Source organism: Thunnus thynnus, chromosome 13 (assembly GCF_963924715.1).
Source record: "Thunnus thynnus chromosome 13, fThuThy2.1, whole genome shotgun sequence".
In the NCBI taxonomy this organism is placed as follows: domain Eukaryota; kingdom Metazoa; phylum Chordata; class Actinopteri; order Scombriformes; family Scombridae; genus Thunnus; species Thunnus thynnus.
The window spans coordinates 6,873,435-6,896,016 of NC_089529.1; the positions used below are offsets into that span (position 1 = coordinate 6,873,435).

At 41.0% G+C, this 22,582-nt stretch overlaps 2 protein-coding genes across 2 annotated transcripts; one reads left to right on the top strand and one right to left on the bottom strand.

Moving 5' to 3' along the window:
* The first annotated feature begins 69 nt into the window (after nt 1–69).
* On the top strand, nt 70–16,304 carry dhrs11a (dehydrogenase/reductase 11a). The gene is made up of 7 exons (XM_067607531.1): nt 70–489; nt 12,587–12,796; nt 13,747–13,841; nt 14,219–14,348; nt 14,954–15,046; nt 15,127–15,192; nt 15,300–16,304. Exons 1-7 carry the CDS (start codon nt 358–360, stop codon nt 15,339–15,341), a joined length of 768 nt encoding a protein of 255 aa, XP_067463632.1. The 5' UTR covers nt 70–357; the 3' UTR covers nt 15,342–16,304.
* Nucleotides 16,305–16,514: 210 nt separating this feature from the next.
* On the bottom strand, nt 16,515–22,106 carry si:ch211-283g2.1 (sodium- and chloride-dependent GABA transporter ine). Its single transcript, XM_067607525.1, has 13 exons — nt 21,893–22,106; nt 21,299–21,433; nt 20,983–21,187; nt 19,830–19,962; nt 19,603–19,737; nt 19,347–19,450; nt 19,130–19,254; nt 18,430–18,542; nt 18,181–18,321; nt 17,981–18,080; nt 17,727–17,827; nt 17,440–17,607; nt 16,515–17,308 (listed from the first exon to the last, which is right to left on the bottom strand). Exons 1-13 carry the CDS (start codon nt 22,065–22,067, stop codon nt 17,150–17,152), a joined length of 1,794 nt encoding a protein of 597 aa, XP_067463626.1. The 5' UTR covers nt 22,068–22,106; the 3' UTR covers nt 16,515–17,149.
* Between the last annotated feature and the right edge of the window lie 476 nt (nt 22,107–22,582).

The window sequence follows — 22,582 nt, forward strand, 5'->3', positions numbered from 1 at the left end:
TCGTGTTATGTGAGTGTGTTTGCGGTAGGCGGCGGTAGATAACCACACATGGACAGCACTGAGGAAGAAAGTGGGAGGTGATGTGAGCCAATCATTTTTCACAATCCTTTAGGGCTCTTCATATTTCATCCAGAGGACGGAGCGCATGGATCCGGGCTTAACTACCCCCACTGTCCTGGATGCTGCATAGACGGAGACTGGAGGCTGTAGCTACTCCATCCCCACAATTATAACACACCGTACGTTTTATCGACAGCTGCCACTGTGACAGTTTGAACTAAGCAGACAAAGCCGAAGTACAGCGCAGGAGCTGCTGTTGTTTGGCGTACTGTACCCGGTGCAGACAGCGCGGAGGAGATGGAGCGGTGGAAAGGCAGAGTGGCCCTGGTGACCGGAGCCTCGGTGGGGATTGGAGCGGCTGTAGCCCGGGCACTGGTCCAGCAAGGCATGAGGGTTGTCGGCTGTGCCAGGAATGTCGACAAAATAGAGGTGGGCAGTTTAATTCAAGATCACTAACAGCCGTAAAATAAGTCAGTCTGAGTCACAGGAGAAGCTAGCTCTATAAGAGCAACAATAAACTAGCTAACTAACGTTAACCGCTAGCTAACATTAGCTTCACAACTTCAACGTCAACTGTAACGTTAAAGACATTTGTGATATTTAGGCAACACAGCCGTTGAAACGTTTGTTGAAATTAGACAAGCACTTAAGAAAAAGTGACTCATTTTTTCCTTACAGTTTGACATGCATAACATATTTTACTAAATTCAAAGTAAATACAGTTAAATCAGAGTGAAGGAAGAGGTGTAAACCAAAGCTAACGCTAAATCCCGGCGAGGCATTGACACCAATTCACCATATGAATATTACAGGGATATTATTCTACACCTCCACATTGAGAAAGTATTTAGTGCCTCACAGTAACACCCGCCAAATGAAGCAAATATGACCAGCATCACTCTAAATCTTTATTATAGCTTAAAAACGACCTTCTCCTGTGAGGTCAGATGTCAGGAGGCAGCATCCACAGAGCTGGCAGGGTGACTTCAGTGTGACTTGATAAATAACACTTAGACAAGGGAGATACCTGCTAACAACTGATCATTATATGGGGCCAGTAAGGCCACTAGTGGGTCACCCTGTCATCCCCTAATTCATCTACTAACAGTGTTACAGTAATAAACAGTGTGTTCAGGTTCAGTCAGTTCACCACACCACAGTTTCGAAAGAGGTGTGAGGATCATTTGAGAGTGTCAGCCCTGTGGGACAGTATAAGAAGATCTTTTCTGATCATTCAGCTTCTCCACCATCTCTCAAACTACAGCTTTTGGTGTATAAGAAATAAATTTACATCAATTCAATCCATGTAAATCTCAGTCCACAAATTGTTCCACCTATATCCTCTTTTTATTTCATTTTTCACACACTGACTTTGCACAACAATTTTAATTTCAAATGTAGTTTGGAACAAATATGATACAATACTCATAACATTTTCTCACTGTTTTATTAGCTTAAATCACACCCTCTAATATAATAAAAGACAAGCTCAATCATTAAGTCCTGCTCTCATTGTGACTATGAAAGTAATTAGTGTCAGCGGTGATTATATTTGAACCGCATGTGAATTTGTCACCCACATATTGAACCAGTGAACTGATGACATGTTTTAAAAAATGACTTAATTCTTAAGGTGAAGGGTAAATTAAATGCAGTGGATGCAATTCAACGTCCTGTGGCACACATTCTTGCACACCCCCACCAACTAAGTAACCATAAGCCATAAGGCACTGCACCTTGCTTATCTTGTCAGCCAATAATTAAGCCTTACTCTCCTCACTCCACACTTGTTTTAGCTTCTAGCACTGGCCCGTAAAAGGCTTACTACAGCTGCCTTTAGCCACCTTTTACACTGCTAATGTGTTTTTCTAGAGGCAGAGTGCTGTAGTTTTGCTCGCCTGTGGTTGTTAACAACTTTGTCATATTTTAATATTTAAATGTTTTACTGTCGAATATCACCTAAGCATGTCAGTGTGTGTAGTCACCAATATAAGTAATACGACACTATCATTTTACAACAGCCGTCATGTAAATTATTACTTATTTAAATATTTAGTCACTCACAAGTGTAGCCATCAGTCGCTAACTGGCATGTAGTCACTGACCTGATATACTCTCATGTTAGACAACAGTCCATTTTAGCTATTGAATAAATATGAAATCAGTTTGATTTGAATTGTGACTCTCTCATAAAGTTTGGGAGACTGACTGGCTGAAGAGATGAGCAGGGCACATCTTCCCATGGCTTATGGTTGGTGTAAACAGTTGTGCTGAAAGCAAGTGCCTTCTTATATAACCCACATTTCTCAACAAGGGGCTCATCCATGTCTTAACCTGTTACATCAAACTCAATGACCTGCGATATCCCAGTGTCAAGCTGTTTACAAAAGATACAAGCGTGGTGCAGGGTCAAGCTATATGTTATGTCATTGATCAGTCTTTGGTCAGCCACTTAGTTTCCCATTGTGCATTAACCTTTTCTCACCAATTTACCCTATAGTATGGCTTTTACACCAGTGTCTATTGCTGCACAATTTACAGTTTGCAATATCAGTTTCAGGAACTCTGCTGCTGATGGTGTGTTGTGAAAGCATGAATTACAAATAGGCATGTAAGTCATTTCAACGTTAAGCTTTTGGTTTTTTTTTTTCATTCTAGGGATTAAAAAGTACATTATTGCATACTTCAGTCAGGTCTTGTTTTTGACATGCAAGCATATCCTCACCTTGACTACACACACACCCCTGCCCATACATGCATACAGTGAGTGTGATGTTGTGCAATAGATAGCCTCTTTCCATTCATACTCTGGTCACATGGCCCGTCCTGTCAATAGTTAACTGCGGCGGCTTGTTTCAGCCCCTGTTTGTGACTTGTGCAAGACTGAAACAAGGTCACAACATGTAAAACCTTTTTATAGCGCTTTTACATTGTACAAAAGTCAGTCAGCGTTAAAAAGCTGACTACATCACAGCCAGATCAGCTATAACTATTTTAAATTGTACATTAGTATACATGAAACCGAAGCTTCAATTCACTTACTACATGACAAGAACAAACTGGAGGTACATGTCAGGTTTTATAGAGCGACAGGTTTACATCTCTCCCATTCTATGATAGTTTTCATCACTGGTACAAGACCCTAGAGAGTCGTCTGTGTGAGTTGAGGACAAAGCCAGTATTGTACTCTCTCTGCTATGTAAACTGGGTTCTTGCTGTAGTTGTGCCAAACCTGGCATGCTGCAAGTGGGGGATGCAAGTGTCCATCACTAAGCAATTGTTCTTGACTTCCCTTTTGGTGTTTATGTCTTTACTTGGGGAAATAAAGGGTTTACGATTGTTATGTTACAGCAGCAATATTTTCTCTTAAAGTAGACGGGATATAACCCTGATGAAAAATGAGAGACGTATTCAGATGTTGTCACATTCTGTTTTTATGTGTAAACAAAACACTGTGAAAGGAGAGTGGGGAGTTGTGGCAGCATTATTGTTATGTTGTCTGCGAGACTATAGAATAGGCAGCGGGGGAGCAGGGAGCTGTCCGGAGACGTGTGGTCACCATGGGGTCCGTGCAGGAATGGAGATGACAGGGCCGCATCCAAGTAGCAGCAACACAGATTCTCATTAACTCTTGCGAAAGTAACCGAGACCACTGGACGAAGCTTTTTATTTAGCTGGAAGGAAAATCTCTTCACGGTTCATACGGCGTGTTCTGTGAGGTTACAAAAGGTTTAAAGGTGGCCCCTGTGCGGAGGACAGTGCAGTCCAAGAGTGTGCCACCGAGAGCTGCATTTCATTGTAACCAAGCACCGCAGCATCTGACTTCAATGGTGAGGTCACTATCAAGGAGGATCCACTCAGGGAATTAAAAAAAACAAACCCTGAATGCATGTTGTTTGTTAGATTGCCTCCATATTAGCAGGATTTTATGTCTGAGCTCACATCAGACTTTAAGGCTCTCTGGCCCACATAGCCCATATGTGTGGGTTTGTGCTATCTGCTTACATAGCACAATGTGATGCAGTAGTAAATACAGTTATGGGAATATGAACTCAAGTTGCTGATCACCACAACTCAAATAATCCCTCATTTTAAAAACCACAAATATTAGATTTACAACCACTATACAGTTTGTTTTCTCTTATCACATTTGGCCGGGAAGCTCCATTTTTTTGGCGTGAGGCCTGCAATGAATTTAGATAAAAGTGGTTTCATATTTGTGTGCTTAACTTGATTTCACAAATGAAATTTGGCGAGTTGTAATTAAATGTAGAAATGTATTAGCTGTCTGAATGTCCCATAATCTGGTTGTTAATATTAATGTCATTAAGTCGACGCCCCCACACCTTGTAAATACAAAATAACCATAATTTGCAGGTCAGGATTGGTTTAGAGGAGATTAGTGTCAGTACTGTTATTGCTCTAGGGGAAGAGAGGCAGAGGTTGGGATGGGGTAGGGTCTGTCACATAATCAATCATATTCAGTGGTCGCCTATGCCTCTAATGATTCCTGGAAAGTTGTGTCTCTGTAACATTGTTCAACAGGACCCAGGAGGAAGGGTCACAATTTCAGCTGGTGTCCCTTTAGTGGTCAATATAATCAGCGGACACAGGTGTGTGTATATACAGTGTATATAGCCTGTTTCTTCATTAATTGAATCAGTGTTTTTAAACGACTGAATTACTTCTCTATTCTCGCTGCAGTCACATTTGTGGTAACCCAGGCTAAATGCAGAGAGATCATCGCCTTCTAGATAATAAATAAATTTTTTTTTTTTATTTCGAGTTTGTTTAAAACTGATAGAGTGAAACTGACATTTCTTGGGTGCTTTGAGGCTACCCACAACAGAGGCATCAGTCAAAATTCAAAGCTGTGGCACCTGCAGTTTTAGATCAGATAAACTTAGAAAACACAATTTGTGGGTTTTTAGTGCTAAACAGATTTGTGGTTGGCATACCGATAGCCCGTGTTAGCAATAGATTCTGCATAAAATACAGCCAAAAAGGATGATCTATGTTAAACTATTGGGCTAATGAATAAAACACAGTCTGTGATAAGAAGACAGAGAATACCAGGAGCATAATCGACAGACTGATGATTTTTCTAAACCTGGATTGTCGGTGCTGAAGGCCTTTGGAGTGGATTCAGTACAAATATAAAGCAGTCGGCAGTTTTTGAACTTGTAAGCACCAAATGCCAAATCATCCACTCACTCATCACACAGGCTTCTAACTTTTTTTAAATAATGATATTTGAACTCACTGGTTAAATCAAACAGGTTCTTGATTGGCAGCCTCTACACCTCTGCAGACTAGTGCTGCCATTTTAACCAGTCTAAGCTTTATTGAGACGCATCATTAAATGAATCGCAAACTTGACCCATCTTGAGTGAGTAAATTTAGAATTAAATCTCAAAGCCTTTGGCAGGTGAACCAGAAGATTAATGTCAGACCTTGGCTGAGCAGCTTGGTTTTGGTGCCCATTGTGTAGGAGGTAAAAGGTGCTCAGTCATGTAAAAGTCAATCAGCGTCTCTGTGTGCAAATCTGAAACCGTCTCCACAAGGGTTGTGTGATATGACGATATATATCGTGTGACGATAGAAAAACGTCTATTATTTCATATTATGCTCTATTGTTTATTTTGTTGTGTCTTTTACCACCTACGCAAGACAGAAACAGAAAATGTTGCTATGTCCTGATATGTATGGTTCTCTGGATATGAAATGGTCTATCTCAGGAGATTTTGGTCATATCGCACAGCTCTAGTCTCCACCACCGAGTGTAGGTGTCTGAACAGCCTGTCCTGTTATCTCACAATAAATAGATTTCACTCCAGAAAGGATTTGAAGTGGGTCAGGTCAGACAGCTTTACTCTCTTTGTCTCACACCCTCTGCCTCACTTTGTGTTTTCATCTCTCTTTAAGTCTATGTCCTGATTCTTCTTTATATATTTCTCTGTCTTGTTCTTCATGATTTGTATTTTGAGTGGGATGGGTATGTTGCAAAATATAGAGTAAAAACCCATTTTATTATGGAAAAACCCAATTTAGCCTATGTTCAATATAATACAGTATCTACTGTATATGAGTAGTCAAATAATTATGTTTTAACAATGAGTTTTTTGCTGTGTCACTTGTCATCCGCTCTGAGAGAAATCACAGCACTGCTGTCTTCACCTGCACAGTAGCTATTTTATTTCCTGTCAGCTTACTCCTGAGCTCATCGAGTTACCTCACTACTCCTCCGTTTCACAAGTTTTTGTCTTAGCCATGCAGAAAGCTTTTCCACTGACTGCACACTTTCCACTTGAGCTGTGAGCTGATAAAGACGTATACCTAACTAATAATCTGTCATGTTCCCATGGATTCTGCCCCCAAGAGAAGCAACATTCACACCAACATAAATCATAACACCATTTCCTTACTGTATATATGAATCCTGTGAGGATATCACTGACATATGGACAGATTTATAAAATAAGGGTAGGTGATGCAATGATGATCTCTGTAACGGTGCCAAGCGTACAAACACTAAATACGCCAACAGCTTGAAATTAGTTTTAAAACTCGTCTTCACTTATTTTATAATGTGCAGTGGATTTGAGCAGAGGGAGACCATCATTGTGCACCTTAAAAGTTCTATACAGAAATAGCCAGTTCAAGAGGTAGGTGATTGATTAATGTACTAACATATACACTATTTGTAGAGCTCAACTTTAGTTGTTAACTGAGTGTTGTGCTCTCAGCTTATTTCTGTTATCCATCAAACTGTTATTATTTGATATACTGTAGAGTAAACTGTCAGAGCAGCTTTTAGGACTGTAGTCTCTACTAAAATTAATTGTGATAGCTCCACTTCTTTCTCTGTAATTCATTAACAAAGAGGTTTTCTCAGATTTTTTTAGATTATATGCATTACAGACACAGACTGTATTACTGCATAGTAAAACCACTGAAATCAGTTTCATCTTCTCTATGAATTATTTAAAGTTCCTATGTCTGGAGTATTTTTAATTACTTGTTATGCTACATCACCTGGGTCTCACGCAGTTAACAGTCTGATTGGTCTAGACAGCCCAGTGACCCCCATGAACCATCCCCCCTGCACCACCACTGTGCTGTCCTCTCTCTGCTTATCATCTTTCAAGGTGTAAGGTTTACTGGCAGTGACATTCCCTCCTCGGGCCTCCTGCTATGATAGGTGGGGCGCTTCCTGTCCTGTCCTGTCTTGTTGAAGACTTGCTGGAAAGCTCTTTTCTGCATGTACAGTCTGTGTGATGGAGTGTGTATTAGTATGAGAGGCCCTGATGTGCAGGGGGGGGAGGAGGTGAGGAGGTTTTGAAAGCTAAGTGCGACTGCGGCAGCTGGCCAGCTCTGGTAATTGAATGTATATTTGAAGCAGAGAGCAAAGTGGGAAAGAAATCACTTTGTGGTGAAAGGATTTTGTGAATCTACAACACAAAACCTGAGTTCACCAAGTTCATTATTTCAAAAATTGAGGGGGGCTGAAGAGAAAGAATGCAAATTGGATTGTTTTCGCTTCAACAACAGCCAAATTGGATTTGTTGCTGGGGGTTTGTTTGATATTGGAAGCATTTTAGGGCTACTCTAAGCTCACAGGGTGAATAGAGGCAGCCCAGCCTGGCTCAGTTTGAAAGGTTTTCATTTTGGACGTTGTCAGCTCAACACTGTCTCCATGAGACTCCCCTGTCTGTTTTTGTTGTCTGCGTTGGGCTCAAGGTATCATAAACTTAGCATGCGTAATGAGGTGGCTCATAGCTTGCATCAGGGCCGCCCGCAGGCCTGCGGTGTGAGCAAAGTCGTACTGATGGCTGGCATCAGGTGCAGAACGAACCCATCACATGAGATGGAAGAGGCACGTGATGAATGCTGGTTCACTAGAAGGAAGCTTCACCCCCTCAGCATGTTTCAACTACAAACAAGAGAACTAGAGAGCTATTTTTTAATCATATGATGCCCATGTGAATATATGAATAAAGGCTGCTCTCTGTAGTTGATCTAGTGTTGAAATATTGCTGACAGAAATGTTCTCCTTGCACTATTTTCTTTCTTTTCAGAATAGAGATCAGCTTCTACGCCCTCCTGGTTTTTATCACTTTGTTTGTGAAAATAAAGTCCTACCACACTGGTTTCACCAGTTTGTTACACAACACCCAGCCAGCTGCTCTGTCCCTAGTCTACCAGTGTTTTAAAGGCCAATTTCATGTGAGCCGCATACTTATATCAAACATCAGTTGTCATATTCTTTTTATCACAGACAGTGTTTCTCAGCTTAGTCATCACCAGGACCTGTGTTTGGATTTAAAGTTGTTTTATGCTTGAGGCTAATACTTCAAATACTACAAATTACTTCTGGGCCTCCTGTTACAAGTTATTCCTTGCTTGGAACTCCCCAGGAAAGCCCAAGTCTGTCAATAAGTATAGTTCCTGACAAAGAGTGTAATTTTTTTTCTTATCTCTTTGTCTTGATTAGACTGTCCTGAGGGAGGTGCTGTAAAACCAGCCGGTTCAACCTTTAGACCTTTTAGTGGCAGTCTTTCAGTGTGTGAAGAAGAGATAATCACACAACCATCCCTTCTAGCCCTGCTGCAATCCAATTATACAGCCTACTTTTACCTTTGACCCCACATTCAGTACAGTTGTGCTCAGGCTAAACTTAAAACTGTCTATTTTTATGTGACACAATAGTAGTTCAGCTGGATAATGAGTGATAGGGCTTAGAAGAATAAAGTGTCCCAAGTAGACGTGTTCCTCAGAGACCTTTTCTGTTAGATTTGTCTTCAGAAAAAATGTTCTGAGACGTCAATAAATGAAGAATGCATTTTATAAATAGTAATGGAATCTTAAATTGCTGCCCTCGTCCTGTGCTACTGTTCTCCAGCCTCTAAAAGAGTAAAGCATACTGAAATCTGAAAGCATTTGATCACATTTAATGCAGTATGCTTCAGGTTTTGTTCTCTCTCTCTCTCTCTCTCTCTCTCTCTCTCCTTCTGTTTCACTTTCTGGCTGCCAGCCCTCCCTCTCTTCCTCCCTCCTTCTGCACACTTTTTGTGATCACTGGACAACAGTCTCAGTAATGAGGATGAAAATGCATTATGACAGGCAAAAATTGTTTTGTGTGTCACAGGTACAAGAGTTGGGACAGAAAGGATGAAGAGGGGAGGGGTCATTGGCTGAATTATGGCTGCATTGCATCTTTTGATTTTTTTTTTTTTACTGTCTACCAGTCTTTTCAGAGAATAAGAGGCGCACAGTTGGCTATAATACAATCCCTCTTTTGTCTGATGGACCTCCCGAGTCAACCTGAGACAAATCTAATTTCTCAGCTCTCTCAGTTCATGGCTGCTGCCTTGTGCCTTTGATCTGACTCGCCACTTAAAGCTTGTCTGCCTTTTAACACTCTGGCATCTTTATTTTTATCTCTTTCTCCTTCACTAGCAAGTTATCTTTTTTTTTTTTTTTACGTCTTTTTTTTTGTTTGTTTTTTGCTGGCCCATTTACACCAGTTCCACGTGACTGGGTGAATGATTGACGAACATGGTGTGGGACAATGATGTCCCTTGCATCGTAGACCTTATATAACAGCCCCCTGCAGGGGTTGCAGGCCATTAATGTGACTACATGGACATGCCCACATGTGTCTTTTGTTAGTGCTGTGTGGGTGTATGCACACCCATTACTGTAACATGTAAAGGGTTAATGACCTATTCAAACATCATTTGTCTTATGAATTGTAAGACTTTTTATCTTTCAGTATTGGTCTTATCAAGACTCCATGTAATTGCAAACAGTGATTTTATTTGAGTTGTTGAGCTGTGTGTACACATGTGCAGTCTTCCATAACTGCAGGATAGCAAAATGATATGAAAGTCACTGAAGTCACTGATAATACAGGTGATATAGAAACAGGTTTTGTACATGTATGTATTTCAAACATTTTGAATTGTGTAAACATTGTCCAAAGATAAGGAAACAAGGTGAAATTACATCGAGATCGGGAATGCTGCATTTAGAGAAAAATGGCTACATAATGTCCTGAATTATTTACATTTCAGCGTATTGGATTCTGATGCTGCATTTGATTGATGTGAGCTTGTCCTGCACACCTTTAGTACAACCTTATATTCACTTTTATTACATGTTTCCCCAAGGCTCATTTAAAGCTCTTCCTGCTGTGTGTGTCTGTCACTGACACATGTTTTATGGTTGTCTCACTCTCACTTTTCAACCTCATCTTAAAAGGTATGATGCTGCACACGCTTCAATCCACAGATATCCAGTTTCAATTTGGACTGAGATGAATGAATCGTGTGTCGAGTGCATTCGCCGACCACAGTATGCTGCGGCTGCATTTTTCAGGCCTGGTTGCTTATCTGTAGGACAGGGTGCTATAGTGGCATTGTTGTAGGCGTGGCGAGTATGAGGGCTGGTACTGGCCTTGGCAGTACAGCCGGTGCCAGAACTCACAGATTCACAGCCTGAGACTTCCTGTAGTTGGAACTAGATCACAGTCTGTTCGCTCTGCTTCTGAGCTTCCACTTCAACCTCAGTTACACAACTAATTCTCCCCCTCTCACAAAAGATTGGCCTGGCTTCCCCTTTACGTTAACCTCCTTTCTGGATAAAAAAACAGGCCTCTTCACCAGTCCGTATGCCTGAGAGTCTGTCCCTTGGATTTAAAGGCACTTCAGATACTTAAGCTGAACAGACCAGTGATCACAGCCTCACATCTAAGGTAATGCACAAAAGGGAGTGGTTCACCTTTCCATAACAGGGGCAGAAGGGTTGGTTTTAATCTTTACAGAAGAGACAAGTGTTTTCAGTGTTTTAGCATTTTGACAGCTTTATTCGGGTAATGCCTTCTCTCTGGATAATCCGAGTTAAACAGCTTAGAGGAAGAGCAGAGAAATCTGCACACTCCAAGTGTGAGATGGGGTGCGTTCACTCTATTATGCATTTTAGTAGAAAAAAGCCAAAAATGATCCCTCAATCCAATTTCATCCTGATTATAAAAAGCAGGATCCAAGAGTATACTTTAGTTTAGGTGGATTCCACTATCAGCAAATATACAGTCGGGCTTATAGCGTGTATCCAGGTGTCAGACATTTAACAGAGAATCCCACAACGTAGTCACACAAGCCCCTTTCACACATGCACTGCAAACCCTGAAATTTTCCAGACATTACCCGGAGGAACTGTATGTGTGAAGGCAAACGTCCGAATCAGTCAGTCCGGACATTAAACGGACTTTACCCTACCGGCTCCCTAGTGCAAAGTCCGTGCATTGATCCACATTACTTCATATGATAATTACAACTACTTTCTACTGCTGCTGTCCTCATTTACATTGTGGCTGTGAGCTGTCATCAACTTTCAGCTTAAAGCATCAGATCATACCTTCTCCTCCCTGGGATTAGTTTCATCTAAGAGAAAGTGAGCTCCTCTGGAAAATTTTACTAATTTTACAAGCTCCACTCTGCCTTAAAAGAAAAGAGCTTCAATGCTAAACAAGTGCCCACTCAATATCCACATACAGAGAGAACGTGTTGACTCAGGTTAGGAATTTATTGTCGTATGCATTAAAATGCCTCCAGCGAATTTTCATACAATAAAAGACTTGTGATAGCTTTATAGGCTAAAACGTGTGTTGCGTATCCTAAAGAGATAGTTGGAAAGTTGTAGTGGTATGTCACACAAAAAGGGTTGGGAAGCACTGGTTTAGATCACTGAAAGAAATTCCATCGTAGCTGTCAGGTATTGAATACTGAAATCCACCAAGACAAAATGTACTGATTAACGCAGGTCTTTGCTAGTTTCCTGTAAGGTGTTGAAGTTTAGAGGGTAGACTTTTCCTTTTCACTACATCAACTTCCTAAACATGTAATCCTTTTGGCCTCACAGACGCTCACTCTGAGTGTTACACTACTGTGCATCATCTCTGTCCGCCACCAGCCCCACTCTTATCACCAACGCACCCCCCCCCCCTCCCTCCTGTCTGACTGGCACCAGGAGCGAGACATCAGGTGACTAGTGCAGCTGTGCCTGGCAGGGGGATCTGTGTCAGTTTGTATCAAACCCCGCAGTGGTGGACGGGCAGCTGACCTGGTTGGAGTGTAGCCTGCTCAGCCTGCAGCAGGCTCAGCCCAGCTGTATCCCCAAGCAAGAGGCATCCCATCAGCGCTTCCTCACATCCAGGGTCATGATGTAGTTTTTGGTAAAAAAAAAAAAGTAGAGTTTTGTATGAATGTTTTGGCTCTACAGGTTATGATGTACTAATGTGGTGTTGATTTTTATGGCTGCATGTTCTCACTGCTGTCTCAGTGTCTTGAGCGGGTAAAGTGTTTTATCATGGGACTGTAACTTAATTATGTTACTGCAGGTTAATCATTTCTAGCTCTTAACAATGTTTCCGACCTGATTATTACTTTATGGCCAACAGTGCTTAAGGATTTGTGTTTAATATCCTCTAAAATGATGTACGTCGGGTTTGATTTGTGTTTTTCAGAAGCTGGCAGCGGAATGTCAGAGTGCAGGCTACAGTGGCACGTTGATCCCTTACAAGTGTGACCTATCCAACGAGGAAGAGATCCTGTCCATGTTTTCAGCCATCAAGACGCTGCACAAGGGCGTGGACGTATGCATCAACAATGCTGGGTTGGCCCATAATGAGCCCTTACTCAGCGGGAAGACAGAGGGCTGGAGAAACATGATCGACGTGGGTGGATCTCGCACGCACACATAAATGCTTAAGCTGAAACAAACTAGAGAGATGGAATTCATTTAGAGCAATATCGCCCAGGGATAATTAGAATTATTATAAGTTTACGTTGTATTTATTTTTCTGGCTCCTCTAATCAAACACAAAAGCACTGGGAGGAGCTGAAATGGTTGCCCAGTGTGAGTGGAAGCCAGCAAAGACTACGAGTTGAAGCAGAAATGTCCGTGCGTGCACACACACACTCACACACACACACACACGCTGATTCCCTCCCCTCACAGAGGCTGCTTCATTGGCTCTGAGGAGAAGCCCTGGCACAGCAGAGGCCCACTAATGAAAGCCAGCACTATTTCTCTTGTTGGGACTTTACATTCTGATTCATTGAGCTCTTGACCATTGAAGACCCCCTGCTCTAAAGTCTCCGTCTCCAGACTCCAGCATTTGTAACGCTTGTCCATCTGTTGTCATGGCAGCCCACATGAATGTGTACAGCAGTGTATTTTTAGCCTGTGTTTAATCTGCACGCTGACCTTGTTTGGTCACCTCCCCCTATCTTGCCACCACGTTGGCTTTAACCTGCAGTCTATCAATTTCACTGCAGGAGCAGCTTAGAGTCCACAAGCTGGACAGGATCAGCAGGTTCAGATGGTCTAACACAGTGACCCAGAGAACATAAGTCAGCTGAACTGATCACACTTTCTTCACATGGCACTCTTAAATGTGATTTAGCAATAAAACAAGATGAAGTTCTGCAAATAATATCAACTTTAGTAATTCATTTTTATTTTCATTTTTCTCACACAGCATGAATTTGTCTACTTTGCTTATACTTTGCATATAGTTCATAAATACAGTAGATAGATTGGTAGATACAGACATTAACTAATAGATACACAGACTGACAGGTAAATGGTTAAATAAAGTTGCTGTCTTCGCCTCCCCCGCAGGTGAATGTCTTAGCCTTGTCTATCTGCACCCGTGAGGCATACAAATCAATGAAGGAGAGGAATGTGGATGATGGTCACATCATCAATATTAACAGGTAAGCTATAAAAACAGCCCACAAGTCTCAGAACAAATATATAGATTTATCTGAAAATAACTCAGTTTGCCAATTTGTTCAAGGTGATTTTAATCTGACCCACCTGGCATCTGTTAGACTTGGAACAATGTGAAGAACTGACTTTTCTGGAAGCGTAGGCTTGTTAAGTCGATCGAAACGCTGTATATGATAAACTTGTGTACTTATGAAATAAACTTGTTAGAAATCTTGCTGTATCAGTGAGCACATGGAGACATTCGAAGGAACACAAGTAAATCAGTAAATTTATGGGGCTGATTTAGGCTTGAATCAAGGTTGAGATACAAAATGTTTTACTATTTTATACATCTACATTATCTCTTCTTCTACCTGTTTAGTATGGGTGGGCACCGAGTCGTCCCGAGTGCTGATGAGCATTTCTACTGTGCCACTAAATACGCTGTGACTGCTCTGACTGAGGGAATCCGGCAAGAACTACGAGAAGCAAACACCCACATCAGAGCCACAGTAAGTGAGCTGTCACCTTAATGCACCTTTAGACTGTGCAATAACAACAATCTAAATGTATTTCATGTCACACTGTGCAAGATGGGTCTAATGTAATCTTGGTTGCAGTCTGACTAGATGATATCAGTTTGAGGCATGTTTGCACAGTGAATGTGTGGTGATTCATAGCGTTATGATGTAAATATACAAAAAAAAAAAGTAGAGAGCAGAGGCTTGAGTCATCCATCTGTGCCGCTCTGTTTTGAATATAAAGCAAAACAATTAACAAGCTTTGGCCATAGTGCTGACACTTCTATGCGTCACAAAAACCTCAAAAAAAGGTTTGTTTTGGTTTGTGGGGGGTTTTTTTTCCTCTAAACTTCATTCAAAAATAATCATATTCAAGACACCCTCTCAGGCCTTTTTGACCAAAACTGTGGAGGTCTGTCTTTGGCCTGTGCTATTTCTAGAAAATTGAATCACATGAATAAGTAAATAGAATAACTGACTTTATTTACAGTATGTCCTTACTTTAAAATGAGTGTGGGAAACTGTTTTGTTTTGGGGGGGGGGTTTATCTATGCATGTAAGCAATAAAAATCTAATGCATTTTCCCTCCTCTGCAGTGTATATCACCTGGAATAGTGGAGACGGAGTTTGCCTTCCGGCACCATAACAGTGATCCAGAGAAAGCAGCCGCAGTGTACGAGAGTATGAAAGTAAGAGTGCACATCAACAGATGTATTTTACTAAATGAAGTACTGTAGCATTAATAATAACGGTTTTCTCCATCATCCAGTGTTTGAAAGCAGAAGACATAGCCAGTGCAGTCACATTTGTCCTCAGTGCCCCTCCTCATGTCCAGGTATGTCTCTCTTTGATTCCTTCTCTCTCTTGCTTCTAAACTATCAGTTGCATTGCATTGAATGCTGGTTGGTTTCTGTATTGACCTCAACTCATTTCTGCCATCAGATTGGAGATGTGCAGATGAGGCCAGTAGAGCAGGTGTCATAGCAGTGAATCAGGGAAGCTGCAGGAGGAGCAGACAGACGGCAGCCACGGTGACTCCTTAGCGACCTCTGCTGGGCAAAGAGGGAGGGGGGGTTAGGGAGGGGGGGGTGGGGTGGGGATAAAACAAATCAACTACAGCTGTGTTGGATCTGGAGGGATGTGGTCAAGGAGCCCTAAAGGAGGCTGTGCGAGGAAATGAAGGGCGTGGACTTTGTAAACCACTATTAAAATACTACTGAATGCAGCAACCTGGTTTTTGTGAAATGTTGAGCCCAGTCCTGAACTGAGCTGACTCTAAACTACAGTAGGAACAAATAACAAAGGAGGGAGTTTCTGCTGTGCTCTGTGGTCATCTGTACGACCATCACTTCAGAGGGAAGAGTATGCCATTGATTGCACATGTTTTTTTTTTTTTTTGTTGTTTGTTGTTTTTTTTTCTTTGTAGGTCATATTACATATCTTTTTGAAATTAAATGGAAAGAGTAATCGCTGTTTATAAGAATGAGAATTTTTTTTGTTTTAATTTTTTATAAATATTTTAACTTTTGATCATAGATAGATGTAGACTCACACACGTTAACCATAGACAACACTGTGTCGTACTCACTGTACCTAACAGTCAGTCCACCCTGCCACCTTTACTTATTGTATGTTTTCACAAACACATCCAGTGACCTTTGTTTGGATCTATCCACTTTTTCAACCCCATAAGGAGTCAGGAAAGGTATAAAACACAAAAAGTATAAAAAACCCTTTCTGTTAAGCACGTGGGTTTGGACAATCCACCTCTTAGGCTGTGTAATTTCAGTTCAGCACTTTGCATTCATTTGCGAGGAGTTATAAGAAGGAAACACTGGCAACTCATGTAGGGGAAGAAACTAACTCCTTGCACATGTGTACCCTAGAAATGTGTACCTTTCAGTGGAAATCTCTCATTAAATGAATAAATAAAAGCTATTGCCCAGAGGGAAGTTATGTTTTGTGTTATATTAACCAGACAGACTGTTACACCCAGTTTGTCATTGCGGAAATAAGATTCAAACACTGGACTTTGTGACGGGTTTTTTATTACATGACATGACATGACATAAAAGGTGCATGACCTGTGTACACCTCTCGTTAACCATTAGCGTATGTAATTTTTATCAGCCATGCCATAATAAATGAGTCAGCCACAATCAACAACAGTGGTTTATTTATTTTTAAAGAACATGGCTCAATATAAAAGTTAAGCTCTGTTATCTACAAATGTTAAATAGTGGTGTTTCCTTGTCTCTTTATTAGGTAAAATGTCAGTACTAAATCTGAATACAGTACCTTATCTCAGATTTAACACACATAAGTGCATTGACAGACATGGCCAAGAGATGGCACCCTTAGCAAAACAAAGTCAAGGCAGTGAAGTTGAGCTCCACTTCTTTGGTGTTCTGTCTTACAACAGAGGAAGTGTAGGTCAGACATTAACGATGCACACAACAATAACAGATTCTAAACACTGACTGTTCACAACATCTTATTGTATTAAAAATGGGCAGCAGAAGTTCAACAAAATATCACAAATTAAACAAACAGGCTCACAAAAATGGCCATTTTAAAATATCTGCATGGCAGATATGCAGCAATACCTTTTCACAATCATGTAAATATTTTTTATTTTTTTTTTTAGTATATTTCTGTTTATCTGTCTCACCAGAGGTTTGTGAAAGATTTCAACTTAATGGTAAGCAATAATTTGTGATTAACTTGTGCTTATTAAAAATCTGCTCCAGCTGGTGGCTTGATGAACACTAACTGTGCAAAGCACAGAGGTATCAGAGGTTTGTCTGAACAGGAGGTTTGTCAGGTAGAGAGACGGTGGAGCTGATGACGGCTATGACTGGATATCCGTCTCCTCTGTTCCCTCCTCCTTCATAATATGGCATTTTTGACGTCTCATTCAGGGCGTATGGTGCGATGGACAGTTTCAGTTTCTGTGGGAGAAATGTACTCATAATAATGACACATGCTTGATTTTATATGAGCATGACATGGCAGCTAATGCACATGGATATCACCTGTAATGTCCTGGGAGGGAAAAAAGTAAATAGTAAATGTACGTCACCTGCATGAATGAACCAGGTAACACCCACAATGTGTGAATGGCACCCAAAGGAATCCAGATGATGGAGGCCATGGCTATGACCCAGCCGACCCCCTGAGCCCAGGGAGGGAAGACATAGTCTCCATAGCGAGCTGGTTTGAATTGGATGATGGAGAAAATGAGGATGACCTGCCGCAAGAAGAAACAACTTAAGTTTAGTCGTTATGCATTTAGAGGGATTTCAGTTTTGATTTAGGGGAAAGAAATCTTTACATTATGTTGATGCAAAAAAAGCCTTGTTGACTTACAGTGATCAGCACAGGTGCAACTATTAACCAGCACAGCCTGAAGAAGATGTTTGCTCTCTTTCCAGTCATCTCTTCCAGGTTGTCTGAAAGTCGATTCACACCTGCGCATGGAAAGGTACTTTAGACAAAAAGCTATGCATATTTTATTTGCATATTACATGGAGCCTGAAAAATTGTCTATTTTTGGAGTCAAGTGCATCATCACATTATCTGGCCACTGAGAAAAGGAATATAACTGAGACTTTTACTCTCACCATAACTCCAACAGATGGCTATAACCTCAAAGAACGCAAGAAACATGATGGACACTATGGCTGTGTAATGGTCCATCAGCTGGAAAACATAGATCCCCACCTGGACAGAGACATGTTAAGACAGCATGTAAGTGAGACTTAGGATTTTACAGTTTGGATATAATTTGATTACGATCCATCCAGTAAATTGCAGCCTGTACCTGCATGACACAAGGAATCCCAAGAATGCTGGCTGCACAACAAACTGCAAGAACAAACAGCTCCTTGCGCTTGAAGAATTTAATCAGCTTTTGATCGAATTCGTCCATGAGACTGGTCACCATCACTTCAACCATTGCAAACTGGCAAAATAGACAGAATTCATCAATCATAACTGTGTAGGATTAGTGAAAATAATCATTATCACTATAGAATTGTAATGTCGCTTTCCCAGTTTCTCAGTAAACTACCTCACTGTCCAGTCCGAGGCAAAGAAGCATGAAGAAGAACATCACAGCCCAGAGCTGAGACACTGGCATGTTGGCAAAGGCTTGTGGGTAAACAACATAAACCAGTCCTGGACCTGGATACACAAACACAAAATGTCTGTGTAGCATTGCTGACTGACTGAAAAAGTAAATCATGGCCATCACAAAGAGTCAAAACTGTCATGAAAATTGCGAGAAACAGCTGATTTTTTTTTTTTTTTTTTTACAGGAAAATTGGCCAGGTACATCTTTAATCAGTCAAAATTGTTTCCGCATCAGAGGTCGCTTTCATGTGAATTGACCTTTTTAAATTGAGTTTCTCCTTTGTTGTATCAACAGAGCTTTAATTTGCAGCATGACACATGTCTCAGGCCTGTATACAGCACATTGATGTGTTGTAGCTTGGTTTCACTTTCCCATAGTCAGAATTATTAAAGCACATTATTAAAATGTCACAAGAACAGGAGCATGGCATTACAAGGGCAATGATAATGAAGATTAAAATCATACAAACTCTCAGGCAGGCAAAATATCCTTTTAGTTAAAAAGAAAAAAAATATTACAATGATTGGAGAAATTATTAGAGAAGAGTTGCCACTTAGAGAAAATTAAATCAAAATAATCTGAAGTAAAACTTATTCCCCCTGCAGCAGCAGCAGATATGAGCTGAGATTGTTCTTACCATCCACAGCCAGGTTGCTGACAGGAATGCCCTGCAAGTGAGACATGTATCCAAAACCAGAGAAAATAACAAAGCCTGCCAGGATACTAGTGACAGAGTTGATGATGGATATAGTCAGTGTGTCCCTGTGAGGAGAGAAGACACCTTTAAATCACTTTTCTTACTTCCCAGAGATCATTATTGCCACTGCTGAGGATAAGGATTTCAGGCTTTTTACTTCAGAACGTTGTTGTTGAAGGAGTTGTAGCTGGACATGGCCATGAGGGAGCCGAAACCAATCCCGATGGAGTTAAAAATCTGAGCTGCAGCATTCACCCACACCTGCAACACATCCAACAGATCACTGCCAGAACCAATTATCAGTATCCCTGCAATGCTAACACTAGTATACATCTTTTCTCTGCTCTACTGTGCCAGGCAGGTCAGACTGAACCAGTAGGTATTTCCACTTCCTCATCTTTCTTCTTTCTTACCTCCACTGAGAGCAGCTTGTCCCACTCCGGCACTATGAAGAAGGTTATCCCATCTATTGCTCCAGGAAGCTGAGCATTATTGATCAGCAGGGCAATTAGGATAACATACGGGAACAGAGCCGTGAAGTACACCACCTGCACACAGAAACAGACAACATATTGAATTGTCTGCCCACCTGTCTTTCTCTTTGTTTCTGTGTCAGTCTCTTTCTCTTTTTCCTGCTCACCTTGCCTGTCGATTTCACACCCTTAAAGATGCAAAGGTAAATGAGGATCCAGGCCAGCAGGAGAATGAGGAAAAGCTCCCACCGTATCACTCCTGCCTCCTCCACTCCTGCAGTCTGCTCCAGCATCTTATTTCTTCAAAGAAGCCAAAAAAAATTGAAAAGAAAAAGAAATGAAAGTGGTGAATTAGCATTCTCTAAGACAATTGTATTCTACATTTAATGTTGACAATATGCCCCCAAACTATAGCCTTTAACAGACAGATGGTTCCAGATGTCTTCCCTGTTATACTAAATAGTCAGTAATCAGATGGACTCATGGCGGTGTCCCACTGGGTTCCATTTTGGGCTTTTTATTAACATAACTCTACACAAACACTAACAACGGTGGCTTGGCTAACACCTTCCATGTAACTTACATTGCTTTAAGTAAGCCATACGTACTTTCCAAACAGTTATGCACTAACTGCAGTTAAACAAGTTAATGAGTAAACCTATCTGAAAACGTGAGGTTTCACTCCACTGTCACTATCCACAATGAAAAATGTCAGTTCTTTACAAAAATCTTCAGAGTGGCATCATTGCACATTGAAAAGCTAATCCCGGTACTTCCTCAGTCTATCCACATCAAAACCAAGGATCAGCATATGGAGAGATGACATCTGGAGCACACATTTATAGTAAGACCTTTTAATGAGGTGCAGCAACTAACGTTTGGACATAAAGCATGTCCTCATGAGAAATCAACACCTGTTTGACCTTTGAGGATTCTGAAACTGCTGCACACAGAAGAAAGCGATATGTGTTTATAGATACAAGCATTTTAGATTAGACTGATGATTAAGTGAAATTAAAACTGAGTAAACACTTTTTATACGTCTGTAAGATATTTTATCTGTTTGTCAATCACTTATCACTTTGACTGATATCCCTCACGCGACTCATACGATAAAATGGAGTTTCAATTTAATTAAGCTGTAAATTAAAATAATCAGTTTCAGCTGTGATATAATTTCCAGACGGTGAGTTGTGTAAGCAGCAGAGCCTCTTGTCAAAATGCAGGGATTTTGTAATTCTGCTGTAATCTAATCATTATCTAGTCTGGTTTTGTAACACTGAGACCCAGCGCTGGTTTCTCCCACAGAGTGATATGTACTTGAAGAACTCCTGGCTGGCTGTGGAGGTGTAGCTGCTGTTGGTGGCGTGATTAGTACAGTTAGGTGTGTTCCAGGTGTTGTTACAACTCTGCCAGGGTAGCGGTGCCTGGAAGGAGCTAAAGAGATAATAGAGGGCCCAGGTGATGACGACATTGTAATAGGTGCACATGATGAAGGAGATGGCAACAGATGCAATGCCCACTCCTAGGGGACAAAAAAAAAATAATGTCACTTTTTTTGCTTTCAGAAAAATGTCCATTTATCAGCTTGAACACCTTTTGGTGACTTGAAAATTTCAGTCAGGCTACATAGTACCTTTTAACAGTGGACAGACATTAGCCAGAGCACGGACAGGCCCTCTCCTCATGTACTGTCCCACAGTCAGCTCCATGTAGAGCAGAGGGATCCCCAACACCACCAGCATAAGCAAGTATGGCACCAGGAAGGCACCTGGCAGAAAATGATGGTGAGTCAACTGTCACACACATTTTGCTGGCAAAGAAAGTTGCAACTATGCAAGTTTTATGTTGTTCTCTAATGTTTAACTTCTGTGAAAGGCACCAAGTCCTCGCATTTGTTATCTATATCTTGCGTCTCGGGTAATCTGTTGTAATTGTCAGGTGAGGTATCCCTCCATAAAATTGTATGTTTTTCTTACTGTGCATGCAGGATTTCTGAGTACAGTATAGACTTACGTGTAATACACACATTTCTAGGAGAATAATTTGAAAATTTGTCAACACAATGAGTATCACTACAGAGCAGAGTGCCTGAAGTCATGCCGACTAACAACAAACAAACTTTGAACCCAGTCTAGAGACCTGAGTGTACTGTATCATATAGTCAGTACCGAGGGCAGTCTGGTTTCATAATATTATTTGAGGATGAAATGTCAGCTTGGTTTCTCACCTCCTCCACTCCTGTAGCAGAGATAAGGGAACCTCCAAACGTTGCCCAAGCCCACAGCGCAGCCAATGCCAGCCAGAGTAAACTCTATCTGCCTGCTCCATGTTGGTCTGCTGGGTTGCTGATCCATGTCTGCTCCTCCTGTCTTCTCTGTGGCTCGTCTGGGCCCAAACTCCATGGAAAAGCTGGCTGTGACTTAAGTGACTCTGGGTGATATAACCTTCTTTTATTATCCTTAATGATTAGCTTAGCAGCATTGTCCATGTTGTCCAGCATGTGGCAGCAGTGGCTCCGTGGTTCTCAAAGAGGGAAAAGTTTGTGTCAAAGTCTGATAAAAATCATCAGATTTGTTGTTTTGAATAACATACAGTATACAATTCCTTAGAGGTTAATCAGAAATTTGAAGATTTTATTTATGAAATCTGATTGTTTAACATGATTCTTTGTAACCATTTGGCACACCAATGTTAACATGTTTGCTTTTAAACAATGTACAGTACTTCACAATACACAATTAAAACTAAATCTAACTCTCCAAGTTGGATGTGAAAAGTCTTCCCTTTTTACATTATTGTAACCTTTTTCTAAATGCATTGACAGCACATCAACTTCAACTTCAACTTCAATGTCAGTTTATTTCAAATGCGCATCACCAGAAGTCTCTGCACACTTTATTTTTCTGCCTCATTTTAA